At 42.7% G+C, this 16,382-nt stretch overlaps 1 protein-coding gene across 2 annotated transcripts in view; it reads right to left on the bottom strand.

Moving 5' to 3' along the window:
- LOC140193375 (solute carrier family 2, facilitated glucose transporter member 11-like) overlaps nt 1-15,818 on the bottom strand; it is a 39,264-nt gene extending 23,446 nt beyond the window's left edge. For both annotated transcript variants that reach the window (XM_072250711.1, XM_072250712.1), the window contains exons 1-5: nt 15,674-15,818; nt 8,320-8,448; nt 4,008-4,106; nt 3,762-3,922; nt 181-305 (exon numbers count right to left, since the gene is read on the bottom strand). In XM_072250711.1, coding sequence (XP_072106812.1) covers nt 181-305; nt 3,762-3,922; nt 4,008-4,106; nt 8,320-8,328 — 394 coding nt within the window. In that variant the 5' untranslated portion in view covers nt 8,329-8,448; nt 15,674-15,818. The remainder of the gene's footprint in view (nt 1-180; nt 306-3,761; nt 3,923-4,007; nt 4,107-8,319; nt 8,449-15,673) is intronic.
- Nucleotides 15,819-16,382: the final 564 nt, after the last annotated feature.

Here is a 16,382-nt window from a genome sequence, read left to right as displayed (position 1 = left end):
GGTTAACTTACCACAAAACTTAATTGAACTTTAGATTTCAATAACTTGTAAGAAAACTGCGGTGTGAGAGCAATCCCTATCCCATTCCCACTGCTACACCAGCCTATAACATCAGGTACATTTCCTCTGTAAATAAGTGGCATGAATAAAAACTTAATATCCCGAAACAAAAGTGACAACCTGAGCTTATTCCAGTAAAAAATCTCCCAATTAAAATCATTTCAAAGGATTTGGCCATCTTGCTCAGTCCCATCAGCAAAGTACCAACGAGCACAAAAATATTGCTCAGTAGCAGCGAATTCCTCCTGAGAGAAGAGAAATGGAAATCAGTTAGTAAAATGTGTTGGCAGTGTTGTTATGTTAATAATAGCAGCAAACATGTTCTGCTCAGAGCTAGTTAACTTCATACTGCAAGGTATGAATGGTAGTCTTGACTCGCTAACAACATAGCCTACAACCAGGAACAGGCCCTTCAGTCGGTAATGTTGTGCAGAACTAAATTAATAATCAAATGTCCAAGTAAACTAATCCCTCCTCCCTAAACAATGCTCCTGTCCTAATTCATGCACCTAAGAGCGTCTTAGAATGTCTTCAGAAGTCCATTCACCAGCCCTTCACAATAGTAATAAACGCTGAACAATTTTCAGCAAAATACCTGACGACAAGTAGGTGAGAAAGTGCAGGCCGAAGTAAGCTACTCAGCCCCCAACCCATTCAAATATTAATGCTCAAAATCATCTGTGCCAATTCCCCATAATTCAATAAAATGTTTAAAAAGTATATCCCCAGTTTCTACAAGTCTCAAGAGTACAGAATTCTAGAGACTCATCATTCTCTGCGAGAAGTTGGTCCTGTGGAGTTATAAATAACCTCATAACCATCTCCCCCTGTTCAAGATTTTCCCACTGTGACATCTACCCTGTCGTGCTCCCTAAGGGTCTAGAATATTTCAGTAAGATCACCCCTCATTTTCCCGAATTCTGCAGAAAATTTCATTTGCCAATTGTGATAGGATAAGCCTCTCATCTCGGTAATTAGCCTTGTGGATCTCCTTTTCACTGTCTCTCTAATGCTTTCTTAAATAACACCAAAACAGGTGTGGCCTCACCAGTACAATGTATAATTATTATCAATACTTCTCTGTTTCCAATACACACCCTCTCGCAGTCAGGGCCAACATGGCATTTGCCTTCCTAAGCAGTTGCTGTACCTGTCTGCTAACGTCCTACCATCCATACACAAGAACACTCAGATCCTTCTGTACTTCATTCATCTACAGTCTTTCCCAAACCATCAAAAGAGATGATATTCACTTGAGTCGGTAATGGACTAATTTACTCACACAGATGAGAAAAGGAAACATCTCACAGATCTCTAGCAAACTGCCAAGGATAAAATAGACAGTACAAAGTCAGGTTTGGCAAGAAGAGTATGCATATGTAAGACAAGTTTTTGCACTGTACCTCGATATGTGTGACAATAATAGAACAATTTAGCATTCATATTGTCATGGGTATGACTGTTGATTTATAAAGGACTGCCAGAGATCTGTACATAGATTAAACCATGTCATCATCCAGCAAGTTGTCTAAAATCAGTTAGAATTAAAGAGAACTGAACAGGTGAGTATCATTTAAGGTTTAAAAGGAACTGTGTTAATGGAAATAGCAGATTAATATCTAATGAGGTGTAGCTTCAATGAACTATTGGAGTATTATGATCTTTGACCTGTTTTACCTCATTTGGAAGGTTTCAGATCATATTCAGAACGTGTAGTATCAGTGACCTATTGCAGAAGAAATGTCACATTTACCAATCAGTTACCTGCATATGACCTTTCTGGAGGATAAGGAAGGAGCAAAAAGAGGAATATTACCACCCAATCCTTCAAAAGTCCATGAAGGTAGCATAATCTCAATACCCAAATGTCAGCAGATTATCATAAACAATTGCTCATGAAAGAGAAAGGTGTGAGAATAGGAAATAATTACGAATATATGGAGTAAAAAGTCGGAGACAAGCAAACAAATAATATCTTCCCTACAATCTGAGCTCAATCTGAACTTTAATTTGCGGACTGTTGACAGATACAGGATGGTCACTAGCAATGCCAGGCACTTGTGTTTTCACACAATTCATAACTGTACTCTAATTCCCTGGTGCTCAGACATGTCTTGAACTTTCTGGAGTGTTGTTAAATGACATGGAAGGTGAAAACATTCACACTGGCCTGCAGAGCGTTGGTTTCCAAAGCTGGGGCAAGACTCTTGAGCTGATTGTGGGGCAGTGAAAACGGGCCACCAGATCTGCTCTTTCAAATAACACTTTGCAGATCTTATCACTGAGTGTTATTGGTGAACTTCATACCTGAAAAGACTTGTGCAGGCTGGGGGAGAGAAGTAAGAGGAACACTATCACCCAACTTCCTAACCTCGATTAGCTCACTCTTTCTTGCTCAAGTAACATTCTCAGCTGCCAACTAGCAGTGGGAGAGAGAAACAGGCCACTTCAACAGACTCAGCGAGGACAATTTAAAGCCCTAAAAGCAGCTGGTTTTGGGTTGGGTAAGATGTAAAGGATTTCAGATCTGACTCCAAACTGTTGTGAACTCTCCCAGTTCCAGCTTTTACAAGTGTGGGAAAGAACAGCAATCTAGTAACTTGCCCAAAGTGGTTGCTGGATATTTTATTGAGGCTGCTAGTGATTATAGAAAAATAGAAAATAGGTGCAGGAGTAGGCCATTCGGCCCTTCGAGCCTGCATTGCCATTCAGTACGATCATGGCTGATCATCCAACTCAGAACCCTGTACCTGCCCTCTCTCCATACCCCCTGATCCCTGTAGCCACAAGGGCCATATCTAACTCCCTCTTAAATATAGCCAATGAACTGGCTTCAACTGTTTCCTGTGGCAGAGAATTCCACAGATTAGTCAGCTATCCCAGGCCAAGGGTGAAAAGATAAACACCAAAAGGTTACGTGGACCTGTACCATCTTCCAGAGTAAACAGGATTCCCGTTCTTCCGTCCCTGCATTCATTATTCCAGACTCTAGACGTTTGTTCCAACATTGGACCTGTCTGTACCTGCCCTTTATGCACAAGTAGTATTCTGTGCCATCTTTGAGTACTCGTGAATTTTCTGTTCAAATATGTGTCATCATGAAATTGGACCAGGCATTTACTGTCATAGTTCACCTTTACAGAAGTTTTGGTTCCCCATCCAGTTTTGTTGATCACATGATTCAATGTGTTGGCCTCATTTTAATAGTATAATAACAGAGGATGGATAAACAGGACACACAGTACAACCTTCATAAATAACTGACAAAGAACCAAATTAGTGAAACCTACAGAGATTACAGTCACTCCCTGTGAAATTGTGTTTATATACAGCCCTGTTTTAAAAAAACTCAGTAGTAGCAACCCTTTATAAGTTATGGTGGAAGTCAGCAGACCCTCCATCTATGACACAATGCTGTACTGATTGCTGGGGACGATTGATCCATGTGCTCTTACTCCCTCTCTTCCTCATTTCCCATTACTCCTAGATTCCATCATCTCCGTGGCTTCCTCAGGGAAAAAGATGTGGCATCGGGACGACCTTAAGTCAGCCACAGAAGAAAAATCAGAAACTCGCCTGGCTCTTGGTCCACATTCACAAATTAACACTTGGCCATGGGGAGGTCATTCCACCACTCATAAGACATAATGATAGATTTCGTTGGGTAATAGTTAAGCCAACATTCCTACTGCAGTTCATACCTGCCACAGGTTATGGCCATGGGTCCAGCAATAAGTGCACCGACCACTCCTCCAACACAGAAGGCAGTTATGATGATAGTCCAGAGCAGTGTGATTACTTCGCTTTCCAGAGGTTTGCCATAACGCTCAATCCAGGTTTCATTGATGAACATTTGAATAAACTGCAATGGTGAATTAAAACAAAGTCCAATGTTGATTCTGCAAGTGCTACCAATCATTTCAAGTTGACCATAGCTCTGGACTCACGGTTGTTGGTGCATTAATGATCGTCAGGTTCAAGCCAAACTGGAAGGTGCCACCAATGCAGGCAGCAAAGATGGTCAGGAGGAGACCCCTCATTTGCAGCTAAAAGGAATAAAAAAGAAAATGGAAAGGCTTACTTCCCAGCAAGGCTTATCCACACCTACACTCAGAGTTTCACTAACAGTATCGTCAGAGCAACATTATCAGGTGATTTGTCCTTCTCCATGCTCATTACTGCCAAGTTTGCGAGTAATCAAGTGCGAGTGGGTCACAAACTGTGAAGCCGCTGAGTCTGAGGGTATAACCTGCTTCAGTTTCACCACTCTTACAGCTGTACCAGCAATGAGTCTCAGTGCTTCAATTCCAACGTTTGGGAATACAAGAAGCTGCAGACAGTACTGGCCTCCACTATGCCTCTCATCAGGGGCACATCCCTTCCCCACTATCTGTAGTAACTACAGGAGGTGCTGTCTGAAGGCGGCAACATCTGTCAACAAAGATCCCCATCACCTGGGCCATGTCGTCCTTTTGCAACCACCATTGAGCAGAAGGTATAGAAGCTGCAAGTCCCTCCCACCAAGTTCAGAAACAGCTACTTCCCTTCAACTATTTGGTTCTTGAACTAACTGACAAAACCTTAATCATTACAATTTATCTGCATTATGAACAATTGCCACTAAAATAGACTTTTTTTTTGCTCTAATTGTAAACTTCTGGTAAGATGGCGGCGCACTCAGACGCAGCAGCCTCTTGGGGACCAAGGATTTTTCTGTCTTTTTTGCACAATTGCAAGATAATGCTGGACACCAAGAACTTGAAGCATGACAGGTTTACCCCATCAGAAGCTGGTCACTGGCAGAGAAGTTGGACTTGGCGCAGACTGTGTTACAGCCTGCCAGACAGGCATCAGTCAGTGCGCGAAGGCAGTGTGCAGTCTAACAGAAAAGATTGTCTTGGATGTATCTCTTGCAATCACAGACCCTGATGGACATCGGTAATGTAAACTGGTGCAAGTCTGTTTCCTTTGTTTATTAGTGAGACAGACGGTGGCGGGAGCCGTGTGGCCTCAGTTGTAGCATGGACTTGGCCTCAGGCCGTGGGCTTGCCTGTTGTAGCAATTCAGCAGTGGAGACACTGAAGGCAGTGCAGCGAGGTATCCATGTTGAGTTGGGGGCCGCACCCTCTCACCTGTGCTGCCAACCCATGTTCAGTCGGTGGAAGGACAGGCTGGATTGCGTATATACGTCCATCTGCGGACTGCTGAAAACCACTTGCTCCTGCTGATAACACCCGTGCACCATCAAGTTTTCAAGACATACTTCTCAGTGACTTGGGCCATATAATATTTTCTGTGTGACTGTATGTTTACTTGCTATCCTATATGTGCCATGTGCTGTGTATGACCGTTGATAATGTGTTTTGAACCTTAGCCTAGGAGGAACACCGTTTTATTTGGCTGTATTCATGTGTATTCTTGTCTGGTTGAATAAAAAGTTTGACCACTTGCAGGGATAAACCAGGCAGAAAACTAATTAATAACAGGGAAGTTCTTAGAAAGTAATCTGAGAAACAGGATTGAAAGATAGAGTTAAATAGACATAGCCAGCATAGTTTTGTTGTGATGGTGGGGCAGTTTGACTCAATTTTTGGAAAAAATATGTGAATGTCTCCTATTGATTACAAGAGGCAAGATTTTTTTTTGTGATTGGAAGCCTCTGGAGAGTGAAGCACACAGTTTTCTCACTGTTATACACATTAATGATTTAGATATGAATGTAGGAGGTATAATTTGTGTTTGTGATATTGGTGATGTTTTTGATAACGAGAGTGGTTAAATGTTGTAGAATCAATTGGAAAGACGGGCAGAACAAAGGCAGATGGAACTTAATCTTGGTAAATGTGGTGTGATGCATTTTTGAGGGCCAGTCAGACGAGGCCATGCAGAATAAATGGCAAAACCCCAGTCAGTACTGAGGAACAGATAGACCTTGGTGTTAACATCCAAGGATACTTGTAGGTATCAGCACATATAGAGAAGGTGAAGGTGGCACATGGTATACTTACCTTCATATACAGAAAACATAAGAGCAAGGTGTTTATGATACATTTGTCAGGCCAAAGAAGAAGCACTGTGTACAGGTCTGGTCATCACACCATAGGAAGAATGCAATTGCACGGGAGAGGGTGCAGAAGAGATTCACCAGGATTTCAGTTGCAAGGGTGGACTAGGCTGGGTTTGCTTTCCTTGGGATGAATGAAGCAAGCATGCAAAATTGCACAGCTATATATAGGGAAGAGAATAAGAAACATTTCCTCACAGCAGAGTTGTCTAAAACTATAGCCATAAGTTTAGAGGAAACATATGTTTCACCCAGTATGGTTGGAATGTGAAACATACTGACCGGGTAGTGGAGGCAGATAATTCTAAAACATCATAGTGAGTTCTTGTATCACCAAGGCTATAGACCAAGCACTGGCAAATGAAATTAGTACAGATAGTCAACATGGTCACGTTGAGCTGAAGGCCCATTACTGGGCTCTATGAACATGACTCATACGCAAAATTGGTGGGTCACACTGCTGATAGTGGATCAAACATTGTAAAATATTTAACACATCAAAAGAAACAAGGAAGCAAATAATGAACATGTACAATCTTGACATGAAAACGTCTGATTCTTGCTCATCTCATCTAGACAAAGGGAAAAGCAACTGAACGATGAACTCACAGTCCCCACCTTACTCAGTATAAGATTGAACCCCAAATATTAACATGTCGACTCCTCCAACATGTGATCCGTGAGTGACAACAAAACACTCCTACAGTATAGAAGCAATCTGATGGTAAATGAGAAGGGAAGGAGAATTCATGTCAAGCTGGTTAAAGTTTTAACCCAATCTTGTATCCTTCCAAAACTTTGCTCAGCAGTATGATGTAAAAAAAAGCACTGACCCCTTATCAGCTGTTAGATTTAATAATCTAGTGTAAATCTAGTATTTACATAACAACACTTTTGCTCTATTTCACTAAAAGCAATTTTACTTCACAACTTAATCAAGTATACAACTATCTTTTACTGGAATGGCCCAACTGATGTATTAAAGAGGAGGGGATGTCTCAAGCTGTGTGACAGAGTTTTCGTGGCCGCTCTGCAGCGCAGAGATGGAGTTGCCAATTACAAAACCAGATTGTTTAGACAGCAAATACAGTCAAAATTGTGCAAATCATTGGTGAGTTTGGGAAGGCAATAAACTGCTTAAGTGATAGGTAAGTGTAAAAAAAGTATTTTAAAATTCATTCCTTGTTATTTTAGGATACAGCGGCAAGAGGTATCGGCAAACAAAGGAGGCAGCACTGTAGGTGTTTGAAAGACTATCAGAAATTGCTTTATTAGAGTGAAACAAAGAATACAGAAAGAAAGAAAAATGACCCTCACTCAGCAGTAGTCATAACCTAGCCTAGAAAACTTCCACTTGCATAAAGAAATTGTCCCTTTTTAAACATAACATAATGTTATGTACTTTTCCTAGCAAGTACATTTTTTGCCACTATCTGCATTCAAGGCTGCAGACTGGTACTCACACCACTTTCACATCCCAGACTAACAGCATTTTGTCTTCCAAGCATCCACTTGCTGTGAGCCATTTTAGCATATACCAAGGAGGAATCAAATTTAACTCTTTCTTCACAGTAGGGCGACAGTACACGAGAGTGGTTACATCAAAAGCAGTGAATACAGAGCAGTAACTTACAGTAAGCCACTGTTTCACCCATGAATTATCAGGGTGAAAATTAAAAGCTAGTGATAAATCTCCTATTCTTGCCTGTAAACGTAGTACGGGGGGGGGGAGAGCAGGCTCTAAATGTAATTGGGCAGACTGCGATAGCGGGAAGGGACAATGCATTTGAAGTTCCAGTACAAGATGAAACAGGGCGGTGCGTTTTTTGTTCACATCACACTTACCCTTCCACATCCAATTCATGTCTACAATTACCCACAGGACAACCACGCTACTGATGTCTCTGGAATTATTATGTTTCACGGCTCAAAAAATGGACTTTCACTTAAAAGTCTCCCTGAACAAAGCTCAATGACTCAAAAAAATGGACAAAATCCTTTATTCCACAGACAGAATAAAGGATTTTGTCCACTTTTGAGCCATGAAACATTTGGTCCATAATAATTCAAAAAGACATCTGACTTCTCAAATGGCATTTCTAATACATTTTTCTATTTCTTCCATTACTTTAATATTATTAATCTGACATCACCACTCAATGTAATTTCCATCAATAGTTGTACAAATAACTTACCAAATCCATTTATAGACTTTTCCTGCAAGATGGTTAGGTGAGAAGTCAAGACTTAAGGAAGAGGCAGCATCAAGGCTAAACAAGAAGCAGGAAAATCAAGCCTCCTTTATAAATCCAGAGCTGAATGACCTGTTGTATTAAAGACAAAACACTTGAACTTGAGAGAGATGTTGAACACTATCTCATCTTCAAAGCTGTAATGTGCATTCCCCCCGTTGCCCAACATCCACTGAATGGGTGACAAAGACAAAAAAATAACACGCTCCTCCACATTAAATCACCACCTAAACAACCCCCCAATATATCATCCCATTGTGTTTCTTATTACATAGATTTATAAACTTATAATGACACAGGAGACCCTTTGACCCAGAGGAGCAATCCCGTAATCCCATTTTCCCTCTTTATTTCCCAGAACCCTGCAACTTGCTTCCTATCACACAGTTAACACACTGAATGGTGATTTTACAGTAGCCGTATGCTACTAAATTGTCAACAAGTGGGAGAAAACTGGTGCCCCCAGAGGAATCTTTTGGTTACAAGAACATGTGTAACTCTGCACAGACAGTGCCTGAGAAGCAAACTCTAATCCCTGGGACACTAACTGCAACTCCAATGTACAAATGTCTTTTACAGATACTTGTGAAAGAGATGTTCAATATGGCAGGAACCAAATTACTTGCGACATGAAAAGAAGGCAAAAGGAACTAAAATGACTTAAGTGAACCAAATGAACAGAAAAAAGGTCATTTGAACCTCTTCTACTGCAGGGACAATCTGTACAAAAGGGATGGGCTACATCTTAACTGGAGGGGAACCAATATCCTGGCTGAAAGATTTGCTGGTATGACTCGGAAGGTTTTACACTAGCTTGGCAGGGTATCGGAACCAGTATAGCAGGTCAGAAAGTGGAGGAATTGAATGGTAGGTAGGTGTCATGACCAGTAAGAACAGGCAGGAGCAAAGTGATGGGATGGATTGGTTGTGGTGTGTCTTTCAATGATAGTATTGTGGGTAAGGGTGATAAAACAGAGCATGGATCAGTACATGGGACTATGAATTTGTCATCATAAAAGAGACTTGGTTAAGAGAGGGACAGGAATTGTTGCTTAATTGTCCAGAGTTTTGATATTTGAGAAAAGTAGAGAAGCTGGTAAAAGGGAAGCACAGGTTGCGCTATTAATCAGGGACAATATCACAGTCGCACTCGGTGGGGACATAATGAAGGGTGAAACTCAAAAATATGAAAAAATTAAATGACTTTGATGGGATTGTACTACTGATACCAGCCACAACCACCACCGCCACCTTAAACAGCCACTGGGATACTGAGAAACAGACACGCGGGCAAATCAGGGAAAGATGGAAAAATGAAAGGATTGTTGTAGTGGATGACTTTAACTTCTCAAATGTAGACTACTGTAGATAACCCAAGAGGATGAGGGGTCATACTGGATCAGGTGTGTGACCTTTCAGTGAAAGAACAGTTTGGGAACGGCTTTAGGGTAGCTGTAGAAAAGGATAAGTGTGGACCCTGCAGGAGAGTACTAAATTGGAGCAGGACAAACTATGAGAGTGTTAGGCAGGAACTGAGATCAGATATGTTTTTTCAGGATCAAGCAATCCAAACATCTCCCTGTCAAACCAACCCAGGATTTGTGCCTTGCCTATGTGACTGCAGAGGGCAATTCCTATGATGCACCAGATCTCTATTCTATTCTCAACCATATAACCATATAACAATTTCAGCACAGAAACAGGCCATCTCGGCCCTTCTATTCCGTGCCAAACTAGGCAATGGCAAATAATTAGTGAAAAATATGATTTTCCATCAGCTATCAAACTATTCTGATGACATTTGTAAACACTGTGGAAGTGTACTTTATTTGCAGTAACAAAATGGAACCTGTATTGTACCGGAGTGCTTTGCCAATAGCGTTCACGAAGTAGGTCTGCAAATAACCCCACCAGTGGATCTGCACAGGATCCACGGACATGGGCAGGGGCACCATTCAGGCCAGAATCTTTCTGAAGCGTGGAAATGGAAGGGCGAAGACCAAATGGCAATGCATGGAACACGTTACAAGAAATTCCATGTTTGCTTTCACACACCAGAAATCCAGTTCCAGTGCTCCCTTTCAATTCTCCTGATGCACTGGGAAAGTTATCATTTTGTGTCAAACCTAAAAAATAAGTTAATTACAAGTGCAGAGGTATTAACAGAAATGACATCAGATAGTGCAGAAAATCTGCCAATTTGACACGAAAGTCTAGAGTGTACTAAATTTTTGGAGCCTTACTGAACTGACAGAAACCACAGGATTCCCGTATCTCTTTCTGCAAGCTGGTACTACTGATTCAGTGTGCCTCAGCTGGGGTTCCCGAAAAGGTCGCTAGGGGTTCCGAGAGAGATCGTGATTAAAAAATATTGCTTTTGCAACATGCAATGCTAGCACTTGCAGTGGTGGGCAGTGACTGAGTAGCTCCATTAGCAATCTCGTTAGAGGTCTCTCACCCCAGTATGGCAGTGCGCAGTAGGACCGTGTTTATTTGGTTGAGTCCATTCTCAATTTTTGACGCGAGATAGAGCAGGCCATTGACAATTGGTGAGTGCCCTACTGAATGGAGGGGAGGACAGTAGGCTGAGGAGGAGCATGAAGTGTATTTTCCAAGTATTGAACAGATTCGCCCAACTTGGGATGTGATGTCAGCCTCTCCCTCTGAACTACCTCCTCCAACCTCCACTTACACGCTGCCAACTAGCTTATAGGAGCAAACAAACTCTACCAGTGTAGTAGAAAATTGGAGGGAATTGTTCATTCTAAGGAAGGAATTTTTACGTGCAGTGAGAGGCTTTGCTTCTCTTGTTAAAAAAAAGAAAATCCTGATGTTGTCACAACACACTGTTTTCTTCACAGAGAGGTTGTAATGTCAAAAACCCTTGGAGATGAAATGAAAAAATTCTGGAGGATGCTACAAAAATGGTTAACTTCACTAAACAAAGACCAGTTCGTTTGAGACTGTTTAAAAAACTGTGGGAAAACCTGGACAAGCAGCACACCAATCTTCTGCTACATACAGAAATCCGGCTTAGCAAAGGAAGCATTCTCAACAGAGTGTTTGAGCTGAAAGGCGAATTGCAGGAGTACTTTCAAGAAAATAGTAAGTCAGATTTTGCTGAGTGCTGTGAAAATGAAGAATGGCCGCAGAAACTAGCCTACTTTGGAAACATTTTTCATCATATGAACCAGTTGAACAAATCTCTGCAAGACCCTGGAGAAAATGTTTTGACTTCAAGTGACATTGAATTTAAAAGAAAACTGAATCTTTGGAAAAATCACGTTGAAAAAGGAAATCTTGAAATGTTTCCACTTCTGCTTGGGCTTGAGAATGAGAAAGGATATCAGAAAGTCTCAAGTCTTATTGAAAACCAGCTGGAAGAACTTTAGAACAAAATTGAACAGTATTTTTCTCCCTTTCAGCGCAAGTGCGTGACTGGGGGAGGGGCCCTTTCTCTGAATCTTCTGCTCGGCCTGAGAACTTGACTTTGAGGGAAGAGGAAGAACTTGGTGAGCTACAGACCAACGTGCACTCAAGATGAGATTTACTGACCTGTCCCTGGAATAGTTCTGGATTTCTGTGAAAGAACAGTATCCTGCCATTCACAGAAAAGCAATGAACATTTTGCTGCAGTTTTCAACTTCTTACATGTGTGAGCAAGCTTTTTCTTGTTTAACAAACAGTAAGAGCAAGGACAGAAATTGTCTCATTTCAGTTGAAGGTGAAATCTGTGGGTACTTATCTCATGTTTGACCCAGAAATGAGTACTTGTGCAGCAAAAAACAAGTACATTTTTCACATGCTAGGCCTATACTTCAGTCTGATCATGTCACTTAGCAAGAAAATGTATAAAATTGTGTCTTGGGCTATATTTTTATTCATATTGCTTTGGGTTATGGCTTTTAGTAACTTTACTATTAAACCCATGTTGTAAATAATATTAATTAAAATCAATTTACAGCTTTAGTTAAATTAAATCTACCTTTAGAAAAATGTAATCCCATTTTGGCTTGAGCCAGTTTTTAACAGAAAAGTATTATAGAAACATAGAAACGTAGAAAATAGGTACAGGAGCAGGCCATTCGGCCCTTCGAGCCTGCACCGCCATTTATTATGATCATGGCTGATCATCCAACTCAGAACACCGCCCCAGCCTTCCCTCCATACCCCCTGATCCCATAGCCACAAGGGCCATATCTAACTCCCTCTTAAATATAGCCAATGAACTGGCCTCAACTGTTTCCTGTGGCAGAGAATTCCACAGATTCACCACTCTCTGTGTGAAGAAGTTTTTCCTAATCTCGGTCCTAAAAGGCTTCCCCTTTATCCTCAAACTGTGACTCCTTGTTCTGGACTTCCCCAACATCGGGAACAATCTTCCTGCATCTAGCCTGTCCAATCCCTTTAGGATTTTATACGTTTCACTCAGATCCCCCCTCAATCTTCTAAATTCCAACGAGTACAAGCCCAGTTCATCCAGTCTTTCTTCATATGAAAGTCCTGCCATCCCAGGAATCAATCTGGTGAACCTTCTCTGTACTCCCTCTATGGCAAGGATGTCTTTCCTCAGATTAGGGGACCAAAACTGCACACAATACTCCAGGTGTGGTCTCACCAAGGCCTTGTACAACTGTACAGTAGTACCTCCCTGCTCCTGTACCCGAATCCTCTTGCTACGAATGCCAGCACACCATTCACCTTTTTCACCGCCTGCTGTACCTGCATGCCCACTTTCAATGACTGGTGTATAATGACACCCAGGTCTTGTTGCACCTCCCCTTTTCCTAATCGGCCACCATTCAGATACTAATCTGTTTTCCCATTCTTGCCACCAAAGTGGATCTCCTCACGTTTATCCACATTAAATTGCATCTGCCATGAATTTGCCCACTCACCCAACCTATCCAAATCACTCTGCATCCTCTTAGCATCCTCCTCACAGCTGACACTGCCACCCAGCTTCATGTCATCCGCAAACTTGGAGATGCTGCATTTAATTCCCTCATCCAAGTCATTAATATATATTGTAAATAACTGGGGTCCCAGCACTGAGCCCTGCGGTACCCCACTAGTCACCGCCTGCCATTCTGAAAAGGCCCCGTTTATTCCCACTCTTTGTTTCCTGTCTGCTAACCAATTCTCCATCCACATCAATACCTTACCCCCAATACCGTGTGCTTTAAGTTTGCACACTAATCTCCTGTGTGGGACCTTGTCAAAAGCCTTTTGAAAACCCAAATATACCACACCCACTGGTTCTCCCCTATCCACTCTACTAGTTACATCCTCAAAAAATTCTATGAGATTCGTCAGACATGATTTTCCTTTCACAAATCCATGCTGACTTTGTCCGATGATTTCACCGCTTTCCAAATGTGCTGTTATCACATCTTTGATAACTGACTCCAGCACTTTCCCCACCACCGACGTTAGGCTAACCGGTCTATAATTCCCCGGTTTCTCTTTCCCTCCTTTTTTAAAAAGTGGGGTTACATTAACCACCCTCCAATCCTCAGGAACTAGTCCAGAATCTAACGAGTTTTGAAAAATTATCACTAATGCATCCACTATTTCTTGGGCTACTTCCTTAAGCACTCTAGGATGCAGACCATCTGGCCCTGGGGATTTATCTGCCTTCAATCCCTTCAATTTACCTAACACCACTTCCCTACTAACAAGTATTTCGCTCAGTTCCTCCATCTCACTGGACCCTCTGTCCCCTACTATTTCTGGAAGATTATTTATGTCCTCCTTAGTGAAGACAGAACCAAAGTAATTATTCAATTGGGCTGCCATGTCCTTGCTCCCCATAATCAATTCACCTGTTTCTGTCTGTAGGGAACCTACATTTGTCTTTACCAGTCTTTTCCTTTTTACATATCTATAAAAGCTTTTACAGTCAGTTTTTATGTTCCCTGCCAGTTTTCTCTCATAATCTTTTTTCCCCTTCCTAATTAAGCCCTTTGTCCTCCTCTGCTGATCTCTGAATTTCTCCCAGTCCTCAGGTGAGCCACTTTCTCTGGCTAATTTGTATGCTTCTTCTTTGGAATTGATACTATCCCTAATTTCCCTTGTCTGCCACGGGTGCACTACCTTCCTTGATTTATTCTTTTGCCAAACTGGGATGAACAATTGTTGTAGTTCATCCATGCAACCTTTAAATGCTTGCCATTGCATATCCACCGTCAATCCTTTAAGTGTCATTTGCCAGTCTATCTTAGCTAATTCACGTCTCATACCTTCAAAGTTACCCCTCTTTAAGTTCAGAACCTTTGTTTCTGAATTAACTATGTCACTCTCCATCTTAATGAAGAATTCCACCATATTATGGTCACTCTTACCCAAGGGGCCTCTCACGACAAGATTGCTAATTAACCCTTCCTCATTGCTCAAAACCCAGTCCAGAATAGCCTGCTCTCTAGTTGGTTCCTCGACATGTTGGTTCAAAAAACCATCCCGCATACATTCCAAGAAATCCTCTTCCTCAGCACCTTTACCAATTTGGTTCACCCAATCTACATGTAGATTGAAGTCACCCATTATAACTGCTGTTCCTTTATTGCACACATTTCTAATTTCCTGTTTAATACCATCTCCGACCTCACTACTACTGTTAGGTGGCCTGTACACAACTCCCACCAGCGTCTTCTGCTCCTTAGTGTTACGCAGCTCTACCCATATCGATTCCACATCTTCCCGGCTTATGTCCTTCCTTTCGATTGCGTTAATCTCTTCTTTAACCAGCAACACCACCCCACCTCCCCTTCCTTCATGTCTATCCCTCCTGAATATTGAATATCCCTCGGGAGAGATCAGGTTGTAGCCTCAGCTCATCACTCCCGTCAGCACACTGAAGAGGCGGAACGACTGGCAGAAATGCAGAATAGAGCAACGGGTAATGTGCAGAACAGCAACTATGGATGCAGAGGACCAACGCATGCATCAGGACACGGGCTACCTGGGGGACTGAGTCGGCACGTCGGGTTACAGCCTCTGTCGCCGGACCTCTGCTATCACTGTCAGTTTAGCATTCCGGTGCGCACTATTCCGGTATTTCTGCGGTCGTCGCTGTACTTATTACTTCCATGCGGTTTACACTGTCAAGTGCACACGAACAAGGAATGCCATTATGGGGGGGAGGGGACTACCTGAATCTATTTCTGCGGCTTTTCTCCATCACGGACACGGCAGGCTCGCTTCATCCGGAGCCGCCGGGCTGGTGTGCCGGCGTCGGCCCCACTCCCTCAGTCCCCGCAGTCCATGCTCAACCATCGCTGCAAGTCAGCAAACTCACCGGCATTCCTGACCGATCCTTCACTTTGCTCCTTCTTGTGTTATTTCTCCCAGTGATTTGCTGCCGTGTCCAGTCACCCGAGTCCGCGGGGCGGCCGCTGTGACCCTCCGGGCGGCAGGGGGCAGAGTCGCCGCTCCGCTATCACCCTCCGGGCGGCAGGGGACAGCGTTGCGGCGCCGCTGTCACCCTCCGGGCGGCAGGGGGCAGAGTCGCCACCCCGCTATCATCCTCCGGGCGGTGCTGGCCGCTGGGGTATTAATACGAAGTTAGGAAAGCGAGACGTTTCATCGCCACAACTTTTTCGTGATTCACTGGAATCTGTCGGGCCACGGAGTTACCGTGGAAACGGGATGTGACTGTCTCCCGGTGCGGTCCTGATGAAGAGTCTGGCCCGAAACGTCAACTTTTCTCTCTTTTCTGTAGAAGCTGCCCGACCTGATCTGCAGTTGTCTTCCCTGTGAGAAGTTTGATTGTAACCGTTGTTGGGTCTCCCTGAAGCCCGCTAACATAAGTTTTTTTTATCCAAAACGAACTTTATTACCAAACAAATATTTAAATGAATAAACCGTGCAGTGCCTTTTCATTCTTTACTTTCAAAGGCAATGCGTTCATGCTGTGTTACATTCCTGCACATCCATAGCACAAGCAACACACATCAAAGTTGCTGGTGAACGCCGGCAGCCAGGCAGCATCTCTAGGTCTCTGCTTG

The sequence above is a fragment of the Mobula birostris genome, unplaced genomic scaffold (genome assembly GCF_030028105.1).
Source record: "Mobula birostris isolate sMobBir1 unplaced genomic scaffold, sMobBir1.hap1 scaffold_576, whole genome shotgun sequence".
NCBI classification, from domain to species: Eukaryota; Metazoa; Chordata; class Chondrichthyes; order Myliobatiformes; family Myliobatidae; genus Mobula; species Mobula birostris.
Note: the sequence above shows the minus strand (reverse complement) of the source record. Positions and strands in the feature narration are given on the sequence as shown.